The sequence below is a fragment of the Ambystoma mexicanum genome, chromosome 8, assembly GCF_040938575.1.
Source record: "Ambystoma mexicanum isolate Mex_15411 chromosome 8, UKY_AmexF1_1, whole genome shotgun sequence".
Taxonomy (NCBI): Eukaryota; Metazoa; Chordata; class Amphibia; order Caudata; family Ambystomatidae; genus Ambystoma; species Ambystoma mexicanum.
The window spans coordinates 1,358,445,644-1,358,468,923 of NC_090929.1; the positions used below are offsets into that span (position 1 = coordinate 1,358,445,644).

General features: G+C 50.9%; 1 protein-coding gene across 6 annotated transcripts in view; it reads right to left on the reverse strand.

The window, feature by feature from the left end:
- The window catches only part of MKI67 (marker of proliferation Ki-67), a 231,321-nt gene that overhangs the window by 115,170 nt on the left and 92,871 nt on the right, over positions 1-23,280 (reverse strand). For all 6 annotated transcript variants that reach the window (XM_069611472.1, XM_069611471.1, XM_069611470.1 and 3 more), the window contains 2 exons: positions 21,423-21,664; positions 11,923-13,186 (listed from right to left, as the gene is read on the reverse strand). In XM_069611472.1, the coding sequence (XP_069467573.1) occupies positions 11,923-13,186; positions 21,423-21,664 (1,506 nt within the window). The remainder of the gene's footprint in view (positions 1-11,922; positions 13,187-21,422; positions 21,665-23,280) is intronic.

A 23,280-nucleotide genomic window follows, 5' to 3' on the forward strand; every position in this document is an offset into this window, starting at 1 on the left:
AGCTACCCTCCGATCTCGGGCCCAGGTCCCCTCCCTGCCAGTTGCACACCTGCTTTCTTCCCCCTCTATCCCCCACCCCCCCAGCAACCCTTGCACTCAGGGACTGCTTCTGTATCCCCACAGCCTGTTATGGAGAATTCTTAGAAATGTGCCAATTACCTCCACCCGAGACCCCCAGCAACTTTGTTGGATTTTGAGGACTTGATTTTTTAAATCTGGAGAGGCGCCCTTCCACCCCACCCAGATTTCCCAAGGATTTGAATACCTTGTCTGGGATGAACTGTTTCCCAGAGCAGTAAAGTGAAGTGAAATTGACTATTTAAATTTGTATCGTTCTAGACCCAGCACACACCATCTTACAATAGGGTGCTGGAGGGGTTACCTAGGGGTTTACCCAGGGCCAGAGGGTAGAGTGAAATTGGCTCCTTAGCATTGTACTTGCCAGACCCAGCACGCCCCATCTTACAATAGAGTTCTGGAGGGGTTACTTCGTATCCCTTGTGTCTAAATGCTCATGTAACATCTTTTAATAACCATTTATAATGTCAAACAAATCCAAACAATGAAGGATAACAACAAGTACAACAAAACCAGTTTTAAAAACTTCCCATAAGCCCATATCAGTAATGTCTCATAACAGAATACCTAGAAGGAACAAGTTACTTACCTGTAACTTGTTCTCCAGCATGGCTCTGGCATGGATTCACATGCTCATAAATATTCCCTGTCAGGCTGGGAATCCTCGGTAAAGAAAAAAAAAATCAGTATCAGTTTTGTTTCCGATCTGTCTTTCTTAGTAGTAACCAATCACTGATCTCTGGGTCATACTGCCCCCAGCCAATGACTGCCCTCTCCCTAAGCCCCGCCTCTGGCAGCCATCCTCAGATTTGGTAGCACGCAAAGTGGCAGTATGAAGTGAAGAGCCGCAGAGGGGTAGGCGGGAGGGTTCGCATGTGAATCCATGCCAGACCCATGCTGAAGAACAGTTACAGGTAAGTAACTTGTTCCTTCTCTAGCATGGGTCTGGCATGGATTCACATGCTCATGAATAAGAGAATACATCGCAGTATACACATGCACAACCACGGGAGGTGGCAAAGGCTCAACATTAAGCATTTCTTCCAAAACTCAACATTAAGCAATTCTTACCTCCTCACCAGGCTCACCTTAGGCTAACAGGTTGCGCAGCACTGCTTGGCAGACCCTGGAGTCCCGATCGACGCAGTAGAATCTTATAACGGTGTGCGTCGACCTCCACGTAGCAGCCCTGCAGATGTCCAGCAGGGGCACACCAGACAGGAACGCCATGGTAGTAGCGATCGCTCTGGTCGAATGGGCTCTCGGACGGCCGGGCAGTGGTCAGTTTGCCAACCGTGACAGTGCATGATGCAGCCGGAGAGCCATCTGGAAATGGAAGTCTTCGAGAGAGCCTTCCCTTGATTCACAGACCCAAAGTTCACAAACAGTTGTGACGTCTTCCGAAAACTCTTCGTGCGGTCCACGTAGAACTTCAGCGCTCTAGCTACATCCAGCAAGTGCAAAGTCCTCTCGGCGGGCGTCGGGAAGAAAACTGGTAACACCAAGGGCTCGTTGGGGTGGAAGTCCGACGGCACCTTGGGCATGAAGGAGGGATGCGTCCTCTGCACCACCCTCGTGTCATGAAAAGTTAAGTATAGCGGCTTGCAAGATAGAGCCTGGATCTCTCCCACTCGTCGTGCGGAGGTGATGGCCACGTGGAACGCTTTGGCCAGCGACAGTAGATACGGCAGTACTTGAGGGGCCGTAATCCGCAGAGGGTTAATCTGTGCACGGCACCAGACAGAGAACCTCTTCCACTTATGACCGTAACACGAGAGTTGGACGCCCTGGCTTTTGCCAGAACCTCTGCAGTCAGCCGGGATATCGTACCCGCCAAACTCTAGTGCTGCAGGAGCCAGGCCTGCAAGTTCAGCGACTGTGGGTCGTGATGGAGAATGGCGCCTCCTTCTCTGGAGAGAAGATCCGCGTCCGCCGGCAGCTTGACTGGTGGGGACGTTGACAAGTCCAGAAGGTCCGGGAACCAGATCTGCCTCGGCCACGCCGGTGCGATGAAGATCATTCTGCACCTGGACTTCTTGAGCTGGTTGATGAGGCAGAGCAGCAACGGCAGGAACGCGTATAGAAACAGGCCGTCCCACGGGAAAGCGAAAGCATCGCCCATGCTCCTCGGCTGCAGGAACCTGCTGGCGAACCTCTGGCACTTGGAGTTCGTCGCTGTTGCGAAAAGGTCGATCCGTGGTTTGCCCCATCGTCGGAAGAGCTGATCCACCTGGTCCTGACTTGGTTCCCACTCGTGGCACGAGCGCAGCTCCCTGCTGAGTGAGTCGGCGATGGCGTTTTATTCCTGCCAAGTGGAAGGGAACCAGAAACATCCCCTGGGCGACGGCCCAGTGCCACAGATCCTGGGCCTCCTTGGATAGGGCTGGGGATCTGGTGCCCCCCTGCTTCCATATGTAAAACATTGTGGTGGGTGCTGTCGTTGAAGATCCTCACCACTTTGTCCTTGAGGGACGGAACGACTTGAGCGCCCAGAACACTGCTCGGAGCTCCAGAATGTTGGAGACCTCTCCTCCGGGAGCCTAAGGCCTCTTGTGTGGAGATCTCTGGTGTGCCGCCCCCCCCCTTCCCCCCAACCCTCCAGAGGCACCCATCGTCACAGTCTACTGAAACGCTGGGGTTTGAAAGTCTGTGCCTGTAGTGAGGTGAGCACGGGTACCCTACCATAGGATCGCCCGACGGAACTCCTTGTCGAGAGGGATCCTGTCTTCGAAGCAGCCCGTCGCCTGAAACCAGCGGGCATCGAGGAACTCCTGATGCATGAGGACATCATCCCAAGGAGGGACTTGATGGACCTCACCCTGGCCACGTCCGTGGCTAGCAGGCGCTGCACCTTGCCCAGAATGGTCTTCGTCCTCTCCTCCGACGGGGAGGCCAATTGCCCCACTGTATCGAGCTTTGCTCCCAGAAACCACGCTACTTGCGACGGAACCAGGTGGGATTTGGGGTAGTTGATGGCGCACCCCAGTCCCATGAGAAGCCGGACAGTCCTCGCTGTGTGTTCGACGGCAAGTTCTCTTGTCCTTGCCTGGATTAGCCAGTCGTCCAGGTAGGGGTAGACGTGTATCCCCGCAGGCGCAGCCGCGCCGCCACTGTTGCCAGGCACTTGGTGAATACCCTGGGTGCCGACTTTAATCCTAACGGTAGGGCTCCGAATTGGTAGTGGCGTCCCTGAACCACGAACCTGAGAAACTATCCTTTTAGAATGGGGATGTGGAAGTAAGCATCCTCCAAGTCAAACGATGATGGGAAGAAGCCCTCCTCCAGCTGTCCCAGCACGTGCTGGAGGGTGACCATCCTGAATTTCTGCGTCTTGATGCATTTGTTTAAAGACGCAGGTCCAGGATGGGGCGCCAACCGCCTGTCTTCTTTCTGACGAGGAAGTACCTTGAGTACACTCCAGAGCCCCAGAGTGTCTTGGGGACGAGCTCGATGGCCCTTTTCTTGAGCATCGCCCTTACCTCCAACAGCAGTTAAAGGACGCGATTCTCCTTCCTGGCCACGGGAGGAATGCGAGGGCACTTTTGGAACTCCAGCGAGTATCCGTTGGCCAGGGTGTCCAGCACCCAACGGTCGGTGGAGAAGGACTCCCACACGCTGACGAACTTCGTCAGCCGGCCTCCCACAGGGGTGCTTAGGTGGGGGCCCGACGACACAGCCAGGTCAGTCTTGCTTGGAGGAGGCCTTGCCGCCTTAGCCTCCTTGGCGACAGCGGGGATCCCCTTGCTTGCCGCTACCTCTGTAGGACTCCTGGGACGAGGAGCGGGCCGCCTGGCGGTATGTGGAAGAGCCAACGCTGGATCCCTTGGAGGCACCCAGTCTGCCTCCGGAGCTCCGAAAGGGCCGTCGTTGAAGTACCCCTAGGGCCCGGGCCGTCTCCGAGTCGGTCTTTATGGCCTGGAGCGACTCGTCCACCGCCTTACCAAAAAGGTTGTTGCCGTTGAACGGCATATCCAATACTTTGGTCTGGACATCCTGGCGAAAGTCCGTCGCCTTGAGCCATCCTCGTCGGAGGCAAACTGTTCCCCAGCTGACGAAATCCGGTATCGGCAATGTTTGTTGCCACCGTTATGGCGTGATCGAACGCCACCTCGTCTTCCTGCAGAATTTGTAGGGCCTCTGCACTCTTGTCAGGTAGGAAGTCTAGAAGGGGAGCCATCTTGAACCAGAGCTCCCTGTCGTAGCGGGCCACGATCGCTAAGGCATTGGCCGCCTTAATAGTCGTCGCCGACGAGATGACTCGTCGTCCCATGGAGTCCAACTTCTTGCCCTTGCTGTCCGGCGGGGAAGTGGAAGTTGAAGCCGCCGCACCCGCTGCTTTCTTCTTGGCTGCTGCCGAGACGACAGAGTCCGGCATGGGCTGGGCCCTGAGACACAAGGGGGCGGCATCAGGGACTCAGTACTTCCTCGTACCCGTCCCTCTTGGCGGGTGTCGTGGAAGGGTTCTTGAGGATAGCAAGCCCCTCGTCCCAGATGTCATCGAGCGAAGGCACCGCGAGGACCGTCTTCCTCTTGGCCTCTCGTCGTTGGTAAAGAAGCCCTTCCTTTTTTTGTTCTTCAGGGCAGAGCTGGAAGAGCTCAGATGCCCTGGTTATCATGGCGTGAAAGGGGCCAATTTTGTCGGCTGGAGAAGCCTGAGGGGGGGGGGGGGGGGGGAGGTGATGTGATGACGGGATGTCCGTTGTGTATCCCCGTATCCTCTCTCGGGTCCGGCGAGGGGGGATGAAGGGTCCACCAGCCTCACGGGCATGAAGGGCGGAGAGGGGTGGACTCCTCCGCTTGTTTGGAGGGTTTCCCCCGATGGGCCTGGATCCTCCGTCGGGGTCCGTGGTAATCTCATCCTTATCTCTGTACATAAGGATTGTATCAGCAACAAAATGTCCACCGAGCTATCCCGGGGCTCGGGTAATGGCTGCGGGCGGGATGCCCCCTCCACTGGGCCCTCTTCATCGATCACGTCAGCAGGGACCGGCCCCTGGGATCGAGCCTTCTCGAACCTCTCATTGAGGCCTATGAACCTCTCGTTGAGGCCCTTCTCGGTTTCCACTAGATCCTCCTCAAAGGCTGATTCCGAGCCTGTAATGGCCACTGCCCCCCCCCTCCCCTCTTTTTCCACCGGGGACTTCACAGAGGTCTTAACGATGGGCTGGAAAGAGGATTCCCTCTGCGGTGGCTGGGATACTCTGGGCCCCAGAGGCCGTTTCCACTGGCATAATCTCAGCGGCTTTGCCAGGGTCGCAGCGACCACTACTAGAGGCCTTTGCTGACTGGATCAAAGCCCTCACCACCTTAGGTGTGTCCTAGGCCTTCGAATGGGGGGAGGGTCAGCACCTCGCTCCCGCTTCGAGATCGACCGGGGCCGCTCCAGCAGCTTACCCGGGTTCTCAGACTTACTCTACTCCGAACCAGAGCGCTGGCTCGTGGTTGAACATGCCGGGGAAGTCGCGCACTGCCTGGCAGCCGAAGAGCCCGACCTTTCGGCGCTCCCATTGCCCGCGGACTCGGTGCTTGGCCTTCTGTTGGGCCCCCGTCGCTGGGGCGCCCTCACAGGACATAGAAGCCCGCTCAGACTTTTCTTCGCCTTCTCACCTGCTGTGCCCTTCTCCAGCCAGGCGGCAAGGCGGGAACGACGATCTTGTTTGGTCCGTTCCGAAAGGTTCTAGCAGAACGCACAGTCCCTTCTCCACGCTTGTCCTGTCCTCATGAAGGCAGTAGAGACATCGCGAATGCTCGTCGTCCTTGAAAACGTTTTGTAATCTGCATCCAGGGCAGCTGTTAGCTTGGATCTGGGCATCGAGCTTCCCTTGTCCTGGGCCATGTCTGTTGAGGTAGGCCGCAGATCTTCTGGAAACCCCCAAGCAGCGTAAACTCGACGAAAACTTCACCCTTGAGGGGGCGTAGAAGAATTCCGAAACGGATCCTCATTATTGGAAGTAGAAACGGTGGAGCTTGAGGCTCAATTAAACCGAAAATTAGAAAAGGCTCCTGAAAAAGCGCAAAAACTCGAGCTAAAGCACGAGGACTCCCCAACACGTGAGCGTGCGGTAAAAATCTGAGGATGGCTGCCAGAGGCAGGGCTTAGGGAGAGGGCAGTCATTGGCTGGGGGCAGTATGACCCAGAAATAAGTGATTGGTTACTACCAAGAAAGACGTATCAGAAACGAAACTGATACTGATTTTTTCTTTACTGAGGATTCCCAGACTGACAGGGAATATTCATGAGCATGTGAACCCATGCTGGAGAAATGGGTAACATCTTTTATGTTACCCTTTCCTCAATTGACTGGCTGGTAGCAGTGGTTTAGTTTTGAACTACCTAGGTTTGCATTTACCATGACCATTCGCAGACCCAGTAAAGTTACTGCAGGAGCCATCTTTTTCAAAATGGCATCTAGTCATAGTTGTTTAAATGGTTCCAGATCTTTCTTTGCCAGGTCTTTGTGGAATGGTGCGAGTTTCTCTGTGCACCAAACCAGGTTTGGTCTCTGTTCATTCGCCTTTGGCAGGCTTCAGGAGTGAAACCCCGCCTCTGGCTCCAGAGTGTCTGGGGTAGGCAGGAAGTGAAGGAGGTCCCCGAAACTCTGCTTCGTCTCCTAGGAGACCCAAATGCACCGATGATTGGCTGACTGTCCAGCAAGGACAGCCACCCTGCTGGGTTAGTGGCAGCTATGCTGGCATGAACATGAGATAACTGAATGAAAGGCGAGTCTTTGCTTGGCAGGCAGAGTCTACCACTGGACGAAGGAACCGAAAAGCTTGAAGAGGACAGCTGCTGCAACTCCTGGACGTTGGTTGAAACCTTGCTGCAGGTCCGAATCGCCAAGTTCGCATTGACAGAAGTCCTGGAAGGACGACTTCTCCCTTTGAGTTGGTGGGACCAATCAACTCCCAAGTAAGCCACAAGGACACCCATCTCGGAGCTGGTTGAATTGCCTAAGAGTTGCTGCAGGAAACCTTAGAGCCAGGGAGAGGGACACCAGATTGTGCGTGTTGCTTGTAAGATGGCCTAAAGCTTTTGTAAGATCCTCCGAACTCCCACGAAGCAGGACTGACCAAGCCCGAATAATCCCCCCCTTACCCCCCCCCCCCCCTCAGTTTCGTGCGGGACCTCAGATGTGAAGAAAGTCCACCTTGACAGCCAGGAACCACGCTTCTTGCCATTTGCTGTACCGCAAGGAGCTGAAACAAAACAGCCACTGAAAGTAAAGTTTTACGGTTGCTAATGCAGGAGTCCCGACGGCCTCACTCTTGTCCCCACGACTGAGGTTCAGAACAGTGAGACATGTAGAGCTGCACAGGAACAGAAGTCTTCAGCTGCATCTTTTCTTCTTTACCAAGGTATTGTAAAACAAGTCTAAGAGAACGTACCTCTTACTGTAGAAGTGCTTGTAACTTCCACAACTCGCAAATCTAATCAGCTTGTGGCCCTACATATTATTCTTTACTTCAAAGACTCCCAAGAACATGTGCAAAGACGTTTCCGTTACTTACCAGAGGTGCTTTAACCTATCCAAGTTTAGCCCATTGACTTTGGCTTAGCCTATTGAATGACTCTTCTAGTTGACTCTAAAAGTATTTGCCCTGCTTATGAATATTTGTAATTTGTGTTCCAATTAAGCCTTTTACCAAACTTTTAAGAAGTTAATGTTAAAGGATATTTGTACAGCGCAGTCCACTGGCGCTCTGAAAGAAAGGGGAAGGTGGGTGGAGTTAGTGGGAATAAGCTGTAAAAGTGCAAGAGAGCAGCGATGTGCTGTTGGCGGCTTCAGCCCGGTGGGTCCTTTGGCTGTGCTTGGGGTGTTTTACAATCGGTATTCCTTGTGTGCAGTTTGTTTTAGAGTTTGAGGGGTTTTTGCAGAGGGGTGAAACTGTTAGTGGATTGGTTAATTGGTGTTGCTGTCTGGAACTGGGGTGGTAAATTTCCGTATTCTCGCACAAGGGGTGCAGGAGTGTCTCTGCCTCTGTCCTGATCTGGGCCATCCGATACTTGCAGTCCATTTCGCATGGCATCCACTCACGGAAGCAGACGCAGTGCTTGGCCTTGTGTTGGGCTCCCTCAAAGGACTTAAAATCCTGCTCAGCTTTTGTTGGAGAGAAGCGAGCGCCTTTGGCTTGCGCCTTCCTGCACCCCTCAAGTGCTTTACAAATGAGGCAAGACTTCTAAGCACTATAGCACTGGGAAAGCTTTTTTCATGCAAAAATAATCAGAGGCGTGGCCAGTCACTAAATATAGTTATTTGCATCTTATATTTCAATCCCAACTATTAGGAAAGATTTCGTAATTGTAGGTAATTTTCCTTCCATGTGGCAACCCCTAAACTTTTTGCTGTTGTTTTTCACCTTGTTCTTGACTTTGCCAGAGAAGTGCAGCCTTCTGCCGCACTCCTCTGGGCTTTCGCTCCTTTCTTACGGGGAAACTGACATGCCCTTAAGACAGTCAGTACCGGGGAACGCTGTTTCCCGTAGTTTCTTTTATCATGTTGCGGACTTCGTGCAACATGACACAAGAGGACACTGTAAGCTAAGTTACAGCTCTCTTGGGTTTCTAGCCTTCTACAGGCCCTAGATACTCGTTTAGGATGGTATCTGATCGGTGCAAGTGATTCAGGGACGGGAATGGTGGCAGCGATCGTTTTCTTGTGTTTTGAGCTCCTTTTGGCATTCTAAGCGCGTTTTCCGCACTTAACCCAAAATGGTGGCCTGGCTCCCAAAATGGCCAGATCACGAGACTCCTTTGTCCTGTCCGCTGACCGTCTTGCTGCCTTCACCTTCCCCAGGTCGAGCCGACCCGGGGCCTTCCTTATTTGGGCATGTACTTTCCCGCGAAACACGGATGCTTTCGCGGGCTTCTACATGTCTTGTGTGTGCCTCCAGGATGTGGGCTGGGATGTCTGGTCCCAATACACATCCTGGGTGCCAGAAAGTCTAGGGTGGTGTGAATGCCTGGGACCACCGTGGTCCGTGATTGGTCCACGAATGGTGAGAGTGTTGATGAGCGGATCTCCCATTGGGTCCCCTCCGTTTTGGCGCGAAGGGAACCGTGGATAAGAGGGGGCTGGAAACACCACTACCATGTCGATCTCCTGAGTTCTCACGAACGAAGGAATACAGGAGCCAAGTATCCTGCAACCAAGAGGCTGGACCGAGGAATCGCTGGTGACCCGCTGAAGGACTTCTCTGCACTGCTGTCGCCTTGTGAAACCCTTTTCACCTTTGATCGAACCAGAAGGCCTGTACTGGTACTTCGACCCTTGGAATAGCGGGAACAGCTATTCTCGGCATCTTCACCATCTCCTGCCAGTAAGCCTTCGGAAGCGTCTCTGGGCCATCCAGCTGACTGACCAGCTTACACGGGAGTCTTGCTCTGTAACCGCCGCCAGGTTGTGTAGTATTTCGAGTCCTTGTCACTCTCACACGCTTCGTACACTTGGCGTTCCCAGGTCTGAGTAGTGTACATTTGGCTCAGATATACACGGCCACTCCGTTGCCCTGCTGTGTTAACCAACTGTGCGGGTTTCTTCGATTGGGACGTCTTTTTACTCAACACGACGAGGCGTTCCCTGCTCTTCTGAACCTGCCAGCTGCTGAAACTGACGGAGAAGCCTGGGTCTGCTTGCATCGGGGACCGGTGAGTAGCATAGCTAGGATCTGGTCGCCCTCCTGCAGGAGCCCATTGCTTTTCCAGCTGTATCAAACAGCACCCTTTTCCGTACTCGCGCTCTGCTTCTGCCCACTGTGGAGGCTGCGCTTGAGTCGCGGAAATTGTTCTTCTTTGGTGCACTAAACTGAACTGCCCGATTTCCCTCGAAGAGCTTCTCCTTTTGCCCGTTGGCACCAGCGCGTGCAGGTACTTTTGAGCACAAGGCCCACTCTTCGCAGGGCTCAGACTTCCATCTAGTTAGGTGCCTCTGAAGGCGAACTGGGTCTAAGCATTATTGCGCACTGCCTGTTTTCCCTCCCTTTTAGGTGGACTACACATTTCGTGCATACAACGCTTGAGACTTGTTGTCTTTGTATATACATTGTGTTGATATGGTATGTGTTGGTTTACTATCGGTATATTGTGATTTTCTCGCTACGGTCATTGTTTTAAAGGCCTTGAAATAAATGTGTATATATTTTTAATATAAGTAGTTTGTAAGTGATCTTGCTTTGTGTGCTCATTGCGGGCCTTCAGTCACCCTCACCCCTCTTGAGACCTAGTCTTGACCGGCGCAATCGCTACCTTGATTGGTCTGGCTCGTCCAGAGGTTACCCTGTTCCAAGTAATTAGGTTGGCCTTCTGAACTTCTGCGCCACCAGGACAGAGTTCAGAAATCCGTCTTAACTATTAGTTGAATTACTTTGTAAAACTGTTGTACATTGTAAAATAGCTTTGTTTAAAACATACGGTAAAGAGCAGGCTCTTTGCCAAAGAGGAATGTGCTTGCGCTAAGAATAGATCACAGAGCTTGTGTGCGGTGTTGCATCACCGAGTCCAAGGCTTGCAGAGAGAACGTGGCTTACCAACTGGTCCAGTCAATCACAATACGTTTATTGATTCAAGTGCTGAGAGAATGGCGTGAAGATGTATGAATGTTTAAAACATAGTAAATTATGCTAAACCAGAGACAATATTCTTGCATATTCAGCAAATTTATGGAGTGTCCCAAATGGAAAATTACCATGCAACACTGGAGCCTCTGCAACATCCCTTGTATGGCAAGAGGGATAAGTTTGGAGGCGCTCTTACGGGTATCCAGAGACCAACTGAAGAGTATTTAAGCTGCAGGCCTAAAATGGCAGAGTCCTCTGCCATTGCCCCAATCCTCATGATCAGTAAAGATTAAAGTCTTGTCCTCTGCAAGACAGCCTCATGACTATTCCCTAGAGGGGTGCATTTACTCTGGTTTATGGTGATTATGTATCCCCTGTATTTAAGGGGCGCCCCTGTAAAATGGGGTTTGCTTTCACTTTTCCGGATTTGGGAGATGCATGCCCCTGGGTACCACCCGGTGCAGCGGCCTTGGCCTGCAGCCACACTTCCAACCGTTGATGTCAGCCCCTCAAAGGGCGCTTCGAGAAGCCACAGCAAAATGCACAATCTTCCTCCTTCTGAGTCAGGTGCAGGCAATACAGGCACTGGGAATGCTTGTAGTCCATGTATACATTCCGCAAACTGTAGTCGGACCACAGCTTGAAAAAGTAAGGGTTGTCCTTTTTGTCTGACATGATCCACAGTGTGTAGGCCTGAAGAATCTTCTCTGGCCCCGTTGGTCGGAAGGATTATCGATGGAGCACACTGCCTCGATTGACCGAAGTTCAACCAAAAAAAATATAAATAAAAGCTCGAAGAGCCAAGCACGAGGATTCCCAACACTTGAATGCAGTAAAAATCTGAAGATGGCTGCGAGTGGAGGGGCTTGGGTTTAGGGCAGTCATTGGCTGGAGCAGTATGACCCAGAGATCAGTAATTGGTTTATAGGAGAATATTCATCAGCATGTGAATCCATGCCAGACCCCACACTGGAGAACAGAAAATACACCACATTGATGCTGAAAAACATTCTTTGTATGGTATGTGCATGTTTGCCACCCTGCTGACTTGAGAAGTCTTATCGCACTGCTCAACTATGCATCTTTAAGAGGTATGGTTAAACTTTTTGGCTGGGTGTTTTTGCACTACCCCAGTTAGTGGTAGTACAACAAATACTTCAACATATGGCCAGGACAACATTGCATATTTGAATTCTTACTTCCCTGGACTCGCAACCTATAACTCCCGCCTCAAGCACACAGTCTTTGCAAACTGGTTTACTATCAAAAAGCTTGAAAAAGTGAAATTACCTAGCAAATTAGCTTCCGTAGCACCACTTTTCCTTTTGGAACGAATTACATCCAGGGCACCGATTCTGCTTTTTCTGCGAGATGGAGTTCTTTTGCCATCAATGCTTTTTCTTGGGTTCTTGCTTGTCGACTCTGAAGTAGTCTCAACAGGGGACTTGATTTGAGAAATGGAAAAACGCCCCCTCCTTATGGGTGTCTTAGGTGAAGAGGTTTTGAAGCCAAGGATATCAGGTGAAGACACAGGAGGCAACTTGACCTTTGCACTGGAGGGTCTTCCAACTCTCCTTTTTGAAGGTGTTCCGGGAAGGCATGAAACCGAAGATAACTTTGAAAGGGTTTCATCAGCTGGTGATTGTGAGGCTTTATATGGTGTCCTACTCACTGGCAAAGGAGAAGTATTCTTCGATGAGCTCCTGACAACTCTTGACTGAACTGCAGCCGGAGACACGGCAGGGCTGCTCCTCTTGGCCGGGGACCGGGCAGCCGGCGACACGGCAGGGCTGCTCCTCTTGGCCGGGGACCGGGCAGCCGGAGACACGGCAGGGCTGCTCCTCTTGGCCGGGGACCGGGCAGCCGGAGACACGGCAGGGCTGCTCCTCTTGGCCGGGGACCGGGCAGCCGGAGACACGGCAGGGCTGCTCCTCTTGGCCGGGGACCGGGCAGCCGGAGACACGGCAGGGCTGCTCCTCTTGGCCGGGGACCGGGCAGCCGGAGACACGGCAGGGCTGCTCCTCTTGGCCGGGGACCGGGCAGCCGGAGACACGGCAGGGCTGCTCCTCTTGGCCGGGGACCGGGCAGCCGGAGACACGGCAGGGCTGCTCCTCTTGGCCGGGGACCGGGCAGCCGGAGACACGGCAGGGCTGCTCCTCTTGGACGGGGACCGGGCAGCCGGAGACACGGCAGGGCTGCTCCTCTTGGACGGGGACCGGGCAGCCGGAGACACGGCAGGGCTGCTCCTCTTGGACGGGGACCGGGCAGCCGGAGACACGGCAGGGCTGCTCCTCTTGGACGGGGACCGGGCAGCCGGAGACACGGCAGGGCTGCTCCTCTTGGACGGGGACCGGGCAGCCGGAGACACGGCAGGGCTGCTCCTCTTGGACGGGGACCGGGCAGCCGGAGACACGGCAGGGCTGCTCCTCTTGGACGGGGACACGGCAGGGCTCCTCTTGGCCGGCGAGGTGGCTGGAGTACCTCTAAATGGAGATGGAGACTTCTTAGATGACCTACTTGGTGAAGTCGGAGGCGAATGTTTATCAGAACGTTCCTAAAGAGAAAATAGACAGAAAACAAGTTTCAGTTCACATTAATTCTAATCGCACAACAAAAACTCAGCTACAATGGTAATCATTGCTGTCTCCTTTGACATGATATATGGCATTTATAACCCACCTATACACACAAGTGTTTCAAGGCGCGACGCGGCAAGGGTGGGGAACAGAGGGAAGACGGACAACGAGCCTACTAGGCCAAGTGTCACTCAGATGGCGCAAGTGCATGGGGAGGGAGGGGGAGAGGACAGTGCAGTACATGGGGTAAGAAAATAAGTAACAAGTAAAAGTATGGCCAGCAGGTGACAAGTGCTGGTAGTGGGACTGTAGGGATACAGAAACAGTCCCCAAGTGTGGGGTTGCCATGAGGGCAGTGCAGGAGTGCAACTGGTGGGGGAGGGTACCTGGGCCCGAGAACAGAGCAGCCAGTGCAATATCAGTGTCAGCCAGGAAGTCAGCAAGGGAGAGGAGGAGAAAAAGCAGAAGCTAAGAAGGGCTTTGCGGCGCTTCCGGAACCAAAGATGATTGTCAAGTTTAAGGGAAGAAGGGAGGCTGTTCCAGAGGGAGACCCCAGCCGAAGAAAGATCTACCACCAACTCTTTGCTTGGAGAAGCGACTGACCCGGAGGGACTTTGAGGCAGATGAGCAAAGTACAATATGCAAATGCTGTGGGGCAGGCATGCTGCCATTTCCACCTGCAATACTCGTAGCAAACACTTGCTGAAAAGAGTACTAGTGCCAACTCAGCAGGAATAGCATGAAGGGACATCTTGAGGGAGACTATGGAAAATGGGCACAGTAGCCACTATGTAGTGTAAGAAAGAGGCCACCCTTTTTAGTGAACGGGGAAAAACCTGGTCTAGCCAAAGTCAGTCAGGGTAGGTGGTAGAGAAAACTTATTCAGATTTAAATGGCTGGTGTATTTGATCTGAACCCACTAATCAATGAAAATCCAAATGTTAGCACTACTATACAATACTGTACAGTTTGTGATCTAGAGATCACCCACATTAAATAACTAGTAAGTTAAGAAATGAAAACCAGTAAGTAATACAACAGCAATTTAAAAATCAAGAAACCAATGCAAAGACTAATGTGGGTAAAAACAAGTACTTATCTGGCTTTAACCAATAACAGTCCCATTTACTCCTATGGTGAACTATACAGAGCTAGTTCCTCGCAACTAAAGTACACTTTCCCTTTTAGGGCAAAAATATTTTCAAGAAGTGGCTTCTTCAATCCCATTTCTTCAATCCTAAATCTTCTGCTCAGTTTTCTAGCATCTGTTCAGAGCGAGAGCTACAAAAAGGTCCAACTCCAAAGAAACCCATTTACCCTATAACCTCCGCCACAAATACACTGTACAGCGATTTAAACCTTCAGAATTATTTTGTGTAGGGAACAAGTTACTTCCATGCAACTGTTTGCCAGCATGGGTCTGGCATGGATTCACTTGCTCATAAATATTCCCCGTCAGGCTGGGAATCCCCAGTAAAGAAAAAAAAATTCAGTTTCACTTCTGAACTGTCTCATACGCCCCCCCCCCGCCAATGACTGCCCCCTCCTCATCTTCAGATTTGGTAGCACGTAAGTGGCAGTGAAGAGCCGCGGCGGGGGTAGGCGGGAGGGTTTGCATGTGAATCCATGCCAGACCCATGCTGGATAACAATTACAAGTAACTTGTTCCTTCTCCAGCAGGGAGTCTGGCATGGATTCACATGCTCATGAATGAATACATGTCAGTAAAACCACAGGAGGTGGCAAGGCTACACATTAAGCATCTTACCTCCTCACCGGGCTGACCTTCAAGCAAAAACAGGTTGCGCAGCACTGCTTGGCCGACTCGACTCCTCCCTGGAATCTAGGTCGATGCAGTAGAATCTCGTGAAGGTGTGCGTCTACCTCCACGTAGCAGCCCTGCAGATGTCCAGCAGGGGCACACCAGACAAGAACGCCGTAGTTGCAGCGATCACTCTGGTCGAATGGGCTCGGACAGCCAGGCAACGGTTGGTTTGCCAACCAGTGACAATGGGTGATGCAGCCGGAGAGACACCTGGAAATTGAAGCCTTGGAGGGCCTTCCCTTGGTTCACAGGGCCAAAGTTCACAAACAGGTCCACGTAAAACTTCAGCGCTCTAGCCACATCCAGCGAGTGCAAAGTCCTCTCAGCAGGTGACGGGAAGAAAAAGGGCAACACCAAGGGCTTGTTGAGCTGAGTCGACGGCACCTTGGGCATGGAGGGGTGCGTCCGGAGCACAACCCTAGTCTCGTAGAATGTCAAGTTAAGTGGTTTACAAGAGAGGGCCTGAATCTCCCAATCGTCGTGCAGATGTGATGGCCACAAGAAACGCAATATTTCACGATAATTGCTTCAGCGGCGCCAAATCCATAGGCTCGAACGGGGGACCCATGAGCCTAGTCAGCACCACATTGAGCTCCCACGCCGGTGCTTTAATGAATTCCTTGACTAAGCAGTGTGACCACAACAGCCCTGGAGTTCTGGTGTAGCGGGAGACAACCACCAGATGAACCTTAATGGAAGCATGGGCCAACCCTGCCTTTGCCAGCGACAGAAAATACGGCAGCACCTGCAGGGTCGTAATCCGTAGAGGGTCGAGTTTCTGTGCACGGCACCAGACTGCAAACTTTTCACTTATGCCCGTAGCATTTCAGCATAGACAAAGCCCTGGCAAGCACCTCCTTGCAGTCCGCCGGAAGATTGCATCCACCAAACTAGCACTGGAGGAGCCAGGCCTGCAAGTTGAACAACCCTGGGTCGTGATGCAGAATTGAACCTCCGAGAAGGTCTGCGTCCGCCGGAAGCTTGACAGAGGGGACGCCGACATATCCAGAAGGCCTGGGTACCATATCTGCCTCGGCCACGCCGGTGCACCGGGATAATCGAGTGGATTGATGAGTCGCAGAAGCAACGGGGGAAAACGCGTAGCGGAACCGGCCGTCCCAGGGGAAGAATGCATCCCCATGCTCCCTGGCTGGGAAAACCTGCTGGCGAACCTCCGGCACTTGGCGTTAGTCACTGTCGCCTCCCACCGGGGTGCTCGCGTGGGGGCCCAATGTCACGGCCGGTTCAGTCCTGCTTTGTTGTGGACGTCCCACCTTGGGCGCGGCCCCTGTAGGCTTCCTGGGCTGAGGAACGGGGTGTTTGTCGGTACAAAGAGAAGCCGCCCCCGAATCCTTTGGATGCACCCTAGGACTTGCCTCTTGAGGTCCGAATGGACGGCTGTCGCCGTTTGTGCGCAAGCAGCGAGCAGTCAGTCTGCCTTCAGAATAAGTTGTCCCCAAAGGGCATGTCCAATACCCTTGTCTGGACGTCCTGACCAACTGGTGGTCTTCAGCCAACCTCACTGACGAAGACAAACACTGTTGCCCATCTGGTAGAAGCCAGTGTTGGCACTGTCCGTGGCCACTGAATGCATGGTCCGATGCCACCTCACCTTTTAGGATTTCAAGCGCCGCCACCCGCTTGTCTAGAAAGAAGTCCAGGAGAAGAGCGATCTTAAACCAAAGCTCCCTGTTGTAGCGGGCCACGATGGCGAGAGCGTTGGCCACCTTAATGGTCATTGCCGCTGACGAGATGACCCCGTCATCCAGCTTTTCCCTCGCCGTCCAGTGGGGAAGTGAAAGTAGATGCCGCCGACCCTGCAGATTTCTTCCTGGCCACTGCCAAGACCAGAGTCTAGGGATGGCAGAGATCTGAGACACTGGGGCAGAGTCTAGCACCCTGTATTTCTTCTCCTACCGGTCCCTCTTAGCTGGGGCGGAAGATGGATTCTGCAGGAGGGACAGCCCTTCGAGAGCAGTCTTACTCTGGACCTCTCGGCGCTGATAAAGGAATCCCTCCTTGGGTTGCATTTGAAAGCTTCTTGGCCCTAGAGATCATGGCATGGAACTACCCAATCTCATCGGGTGGAGAAGCCCTGGGTACTGGCGACGGGAGGTCGTCCCTCAGAAAAGGGGCATGGACTTTTCCCAGGCAGCGAGTCCCCAGATGGTACAGGGGCCGCGGGATCTCCCGTTGGAGGCGCAGGCATCCTTGTCCTCATCTCAGAGCACAGGGTGCGCAGAGCTAATAGGATGTCTACCGACATGTCAGTCTGTGGCAGCGGTTGCGATGGAGTGTTGGCAGTGGCATGGCGTTGACTGGTTCCTCACCGTCCTGCCGCCCCTCATTGGTTCCCTCGTTTCTTTCCACTTCCACCTCGTCGGGGTCCTTCGCGTAAGACCTGGCCTTGACGAACTGGTCAAGCACTGTCTTTAGGCCCGAGAGCTCCTCTGAGGAGAGATCCGATTCCGGCTTGACTAGTGTGCTCCCCGACCCCCCCCCCACTGGGTGAAAGGGAGATGAGAAGACGCCTGTGAAGACAAATCCGATCAATGGGCAAGAAACTCATCTTGTTGGTAGTCTCCACTGGGACTGCATTCACAGCCTTCGCCAGGGACGCCACCACTCTCTAAATAGACTCCTTTGCCTGGTGAACCTGGGCCTTCACGACCATTGGAGTGCGTCTGAGGCCTTCACTGTGGGGGTGGTCGATGCCCCGCTCGGAGTCGGCCGGGCCTTCTACAGAAGCTTACCCGGGTTGTCCGACTTCCTTTTCTTCGCCAAGCCGGAGCGTTGGCTCTTGGTTGACTGGGCCGGCAATGCTGTGCCCGGCCTGGCTGCCGCAGAGTCCATACTAACGGTGCTCCTGGTGCCCACGGACAGTGCTTTGCATTATGTTGGGCCCCTGTCGCCGGAGCGCCCTCAAAGGTCTTAGAAGACCGCTCAGATTTCCTCTTGAGGGAAGAATTTGTGCAGCCATTCGGCGAGCTGCTTGCGATGGTCCTTCATGGGGCGTGGCACCATGTCCTTACAGAACGCACAGGCCTCCTCCACGTGCATTCGGTCTAGTGTAGGCAATAAAGGCACAGGGAGTGCCCATTGTCCAGCAAGATGTTCTGCAGCCCACATCCTGGGCAGATACTGAACAGAGGCGTAAAGTCCCTTATGCTCTGCCATGTACATGAAGTGTAGGCCTTCAAGAATCTTCTGGAATCCTCGAAGTGAGCTTAACAAAAAATTGCCCTTGAGGGGGCGTAGAAAATTTCTGAAAAACAGGTCCTCATTAGACGGATGATGGATTGATGGAGCTTGAGGCTCGATTGGCCGAATGGAGCAAAAATAAAAATTAATAAAAAAAAAGCAAAACGAAGTAAAAGCTCGAGAGCTATAGCACGAGGACTCCCAACACTTGAACGTGCAGTAAAAATTAAGACGGCTGCCAAAGGAGGGGCTTAGGTAGAGGACAGCCATTGGCTGGGGGCAGTATGACCCAGAGACCAGCGATTGGTTGTTAGGAGAAACAGTTCAGAAACTGATTTTTCCCTTTACCGAGGATTCCCAGCCTGTCAGGGAATATTCATGAGCATGTGAATCCATGCCAGACCCCATGCTGGAGAAACTTTGGAACTTGCTTTCGGGTACTGGACCCAAAAGATGCATCTTCGGGTTGGATTCAAGATGGAGGGAAGTGGTTCGTGTTGATTCTACAGAGTTCTCTCCTTGAATCAGACTATTCACCTGTATAGAATTGGCAAATTACTTCTGCAATTCTATTTCTGCTGAGGGTGGATGTATATGGGATACATTCCTCACCGTAATCTTACTTCTGGTGCTTTTATCTGCTTAGATTCACATGCTCTGCATAGTCTGACATCTAGTGGAAGTCGTGGAGTATTACAAGATTTGTTTTCAAAACTCGAAAACAGACGTAGCCAGGATTAGGATTACTATCCCTAGTGCGACATGTACTGTACCTATGGTCCTTCACGCGTCGAGGTCCCTCAGATTGTAGTTTGACATGAGGTTGCATGAAGTATAGCGCGATTACAAATGTAAAGCAGAAACAGAACCCAGAAAACATCTATGCGCCTTCAACTCCAGTAGGGGAGGAAGGATGGGCGCATATCCAAGCAGATAAAAAGCAACAGAGTAATGTATCTCTTCTGGAGCTTGTGGACCTGCTTGGATCACATGATCTGCATAGATTAGCGAGCAGTATATGGGGAAGGAGGTGGGAAGTTAGAAGGTACAGCGGCAAAGCCATTTTAGAAACCCATGTCCCATCTGTGAATCTGCTTTAGAATGCGTCAATGCAGTAATGCTGTGTGAACGGATGGAATTCCATGAGGCAGCCTTGAAGATGGCGTCTAGAAGGATGTTTAGGGTAGCCCCTGTACCTCTGGTAGGGTGCTCTTGTGGTAAAAGGTAGAACCTTTTTGGATAGTGAATAGCAAGAGTTGAATGCATTTGACTATCCATCTGTAGATGGCACCCTTTAATGCGACCTTCACGACCAGGTGCTATTGAAACAGAGTTGGTCTGTTTTCTTCAGGGGCTTTATTCACATAGTGCAAGACCGACCGCCCACCGTACATCAAGTTGATGGGAGCTTCTTTCTGAGGAGTTTGATGGATTCTGAAAGAAAGTGGGAAGTTATATGGATTGGTTTTCATGGAACTAAGGTGACAATCTAGGACGTGTTCAGAGGACAACCTTGTCCTTGTGTAGGATGACAAGGGGTTGTGTACAAAGCCTGTAGCTCTAGACTTATCCTATAGAGGTGATTGCTACCTGGGATGCAGTTTTATAGGTAACATGCTTTAGGCTGAGCTTGACAAGCACAACATTGAGATCCCAACCCGGGGGAGGGTTGGCAATTGGGGCTATAGCCTCTTTGCCCCTTCCATAAACACCTTAATGACAGGGACTTTCCACCAGGACACCTTGTTCTGTGAAGTTTAAGCTGATGGGGCCACCAGATGCACCTTTAGGTAATTGAATACTAGGCCAGAATCTAGCAAGTACAGAACGTAGTGTTAGCTGGAGAACATTGCAACAGATTTAGTGATTGTGATGTGCACCATATCACAAATCTTTACCACTTAGTAAAACAGTGCCCGATGTTGGGTTTTCGTGCCTCAGAGGATATCCTACAACTTTGTGCAAGAAGTGGCCAAACTATGACCACAGGAGCAAGGCTGCCAAATTCATGGATTGTGTGAGTGGAGGGATGCCCCCTTGTGTCAGTTCAACATGTTACCAAGGCTGTCTCGCCTACATAGGACCAACCAGGAAGAAGTTACTTCTTCCTGGTGCATCTTGTGCACTATCTTGCTGAGGAGTTGTCAGCACATTTCCCTGACCAGTTTATGCACAGGGCCTCGGCCTGCATAGCTTGAGCAGCCCATCGTAGTCTGCTGATATTAGGCTTTTTGTCCAGAAAAGCTGGCAATATTTACAGTGCTTTTCGGAGTGAGCCCGAGAGACAGTGGTGCGTGTCTTTCCACGGAAATGTACAGTGGGAGGAGTAAAATTTAAATGGGGTTTTGTCCATTATGTTTAAAAAAGGGCAGTTGGGTGAAAATAGAAGACATGGGATAATGGGATAAACAGGAGTCAGTATAGAGAACCTCCCCCTGCCCCCTCTCTTCCTACTCTAATGGGCTGAAGCCCAAAGATGCCTTTAAGGCCGTCTGGTCGATCAGTCGTCAACACTATGGGTGTCCGCCAGGAGCAGTCGAGTGGATGAGCAGTTGCGCGGCGAGGCAAACATTAAAGTAACAGAAATTCTACAAATATAACTAGTAAATATCAAAAAGGCATCAGCCGAGAAGACACCTCTGCATTTGCAACAGACTTCGATGGTTGAAAAAACAGAGGGACCGACACGGATAGTATTAGTAATCCTGCCGTCGGCGTCAGTTTGAGTTTCGAAAACAAAACTTGTAATACTCTGCGACTTCCACTAGATGTCCAACTATGCAGATCCACAAGCTCCAGAAAAGTTTAAGGATATGCAACAATGTTTTTATATGCTTTGTGTGTAAACTAAAAGGCCTAATAAATCTTGTATTTTCATATATTTACTGTCCAAGTGGGTGTTGCTGCACTAGGAGGACTCTTGTAGTCCTAAATCATTCCCGCTTCCTGAGACTTCGCCTCAACTGCTCTTGTACCTCATCTTCATTGTTATGGAGGATGGCGGGTCCTATTCCAAAGTGGCATCCCAAAGGAAAAAGCCAGTGAAGTAGAGCAGTATGTCCTAGAAGGGTGAACCTGCAAAATTAAGGTTCTGCAAGAAAAGCAACAGCTGAGGCAAATGTAATGCAGTAAAAGGATTGTCAATAGCAACTGCTTACTTCTAAAAATATCAAAACTTTCTAAAGTACCTTGATAACTGCGTGACGAATCCCAAAGCTTTTTCTTATAAGTGCACGAGGAGTGCTGAATGGCAAACTTAATCTTGCTGGAGTTGCACCTCTCCTGAGGGGAGAATTTGGGGGCAAACGCTTATCAAATAATTCAGGACTCAAATGGCCACCAAACGAGACCCTCTTCCGTTTCAAAGGAGGTTCAGTTAATGAATCAAGCTCTCCACTTCGACGTTTCTTTGGCGACTTCTTGGTCTCATCTTAAAAAGAGAAAAATAGTTTAGTCGAGGCCAACTGTTTCACAGTATGGCTTATCAGTTAAATAATTTCAACGTTCTACTTGTGGGGTGTTTGGTGAAAAAGTAGTACCATTGCGTCTCTGCTTCCAGTGTTATTAGCAGACTGTAGAGCCAGGGTTCTGAAGGCAGAATTAGGCCCCTAAAGCGCCTTCATCCCCATCCTCCAAAGGAACAGAGCACAATGCTCTACAAAAAAAATGTTCCACATTGGGACTGCAGTTGCTTTAGCTTCATTACCAGCATTTAAAAACGAATTTCTACACAAGGACTGCCAAAGCCCAAACATCTGTGCCCACTACCAAAAGTAAGAACCAATAGGGGGTGGGGAAACCAGAACACCAGAAAACCTAATATGATATGGCAGTTATAACACGCCTATACACAACATTGTTGAAAAACAAGATAGGGAAGTTAATCTGAAATCAGACTACGGGCTTAGTTAAACCATTCAACTGAGACAGTACAAAACTTTTAGTAGAAGGCTATTAGGCAAGAACTGATGTAGTAATACACAATACTGGTCTTCTTGGTATTTGGTATAGGGCTGTACTACACAAGTTGGTAGCGTGACTGAGCTGTCAGGCTTATCTCAAGAGGGGTAAATGTTAGCTGTAGCAATGAAATTCATAAATACAAGTAGCAAGTAACACTAAACACTTCCACTCAGTTATAGTTATTGAACAGTTTTTAAATAAGCGTTCTTTAAAAAGGGCAAGATGTATTAAGTATACTTTAAAATACTTTTCCATAATCAGCATAAGTTCAGTGGATACTCTAGAGATGCTTCATACACCTGGGGGTGACTTCATTCACAAGCACAGTAATAGCATTTATCTATCACTACTACTTTGATTCTGGGGTTGCAGAAAGGAAATGTCTCAGAGCATGCCAGTCAAATCTTCCAATGAGCATAGACAAAACCTTTCCCAGCAATAACTTAAAGTTATCACCTCTGAGTGACAGAAAACAAAGTTAATGCAAAAAAAAAACAAAAAAAAACAAGTTAAGAGTCGGCAGGGAGCCAGGACAGGCAAAGTCAATTGGAGCAGTCTATGGAGCTGAGGCACTTGGTAGTTGAGGGGAATTCTCAGAAATGTGTTAATTCCCTTCTACATTAGAGACCGCCAGCTCTTATTGCTGGACTCTTTAATGTGACTTATTCTCCAAGTTTCTTTTAGAGTCTGACAAACTCGATGGGCATCATCTTTACATTGTGACACAAAAGTCTTCGATTTCTCAAAGGTTTAAATACCGTCTCTTGGTGAAACTACTGTTTCCAAGTGAAGTGACATTTTCTAACTTTCTAGACACAACACACTATCTTACCATAGGGTGCTGGAGGGGTTACTTAGTATCCCCTTTGCCTAGTTTCTCATGTAATATTTTTATGTTACTATTCCTACAGTTAATGGCTGGTGGCAGTGGTTTACTTTTTACTATCATTGTGTAGTTTTACCATGGGCTGCGTCGCAGCCACGGTAATTAACCCATAGGTGCCCATTTCGCCAAAAGGGCTGTCGTCTTTTTTTGCCATTTGTTGTTGTAAAGGTCCTTCTTGAGATTTACTCTGTTCCAAA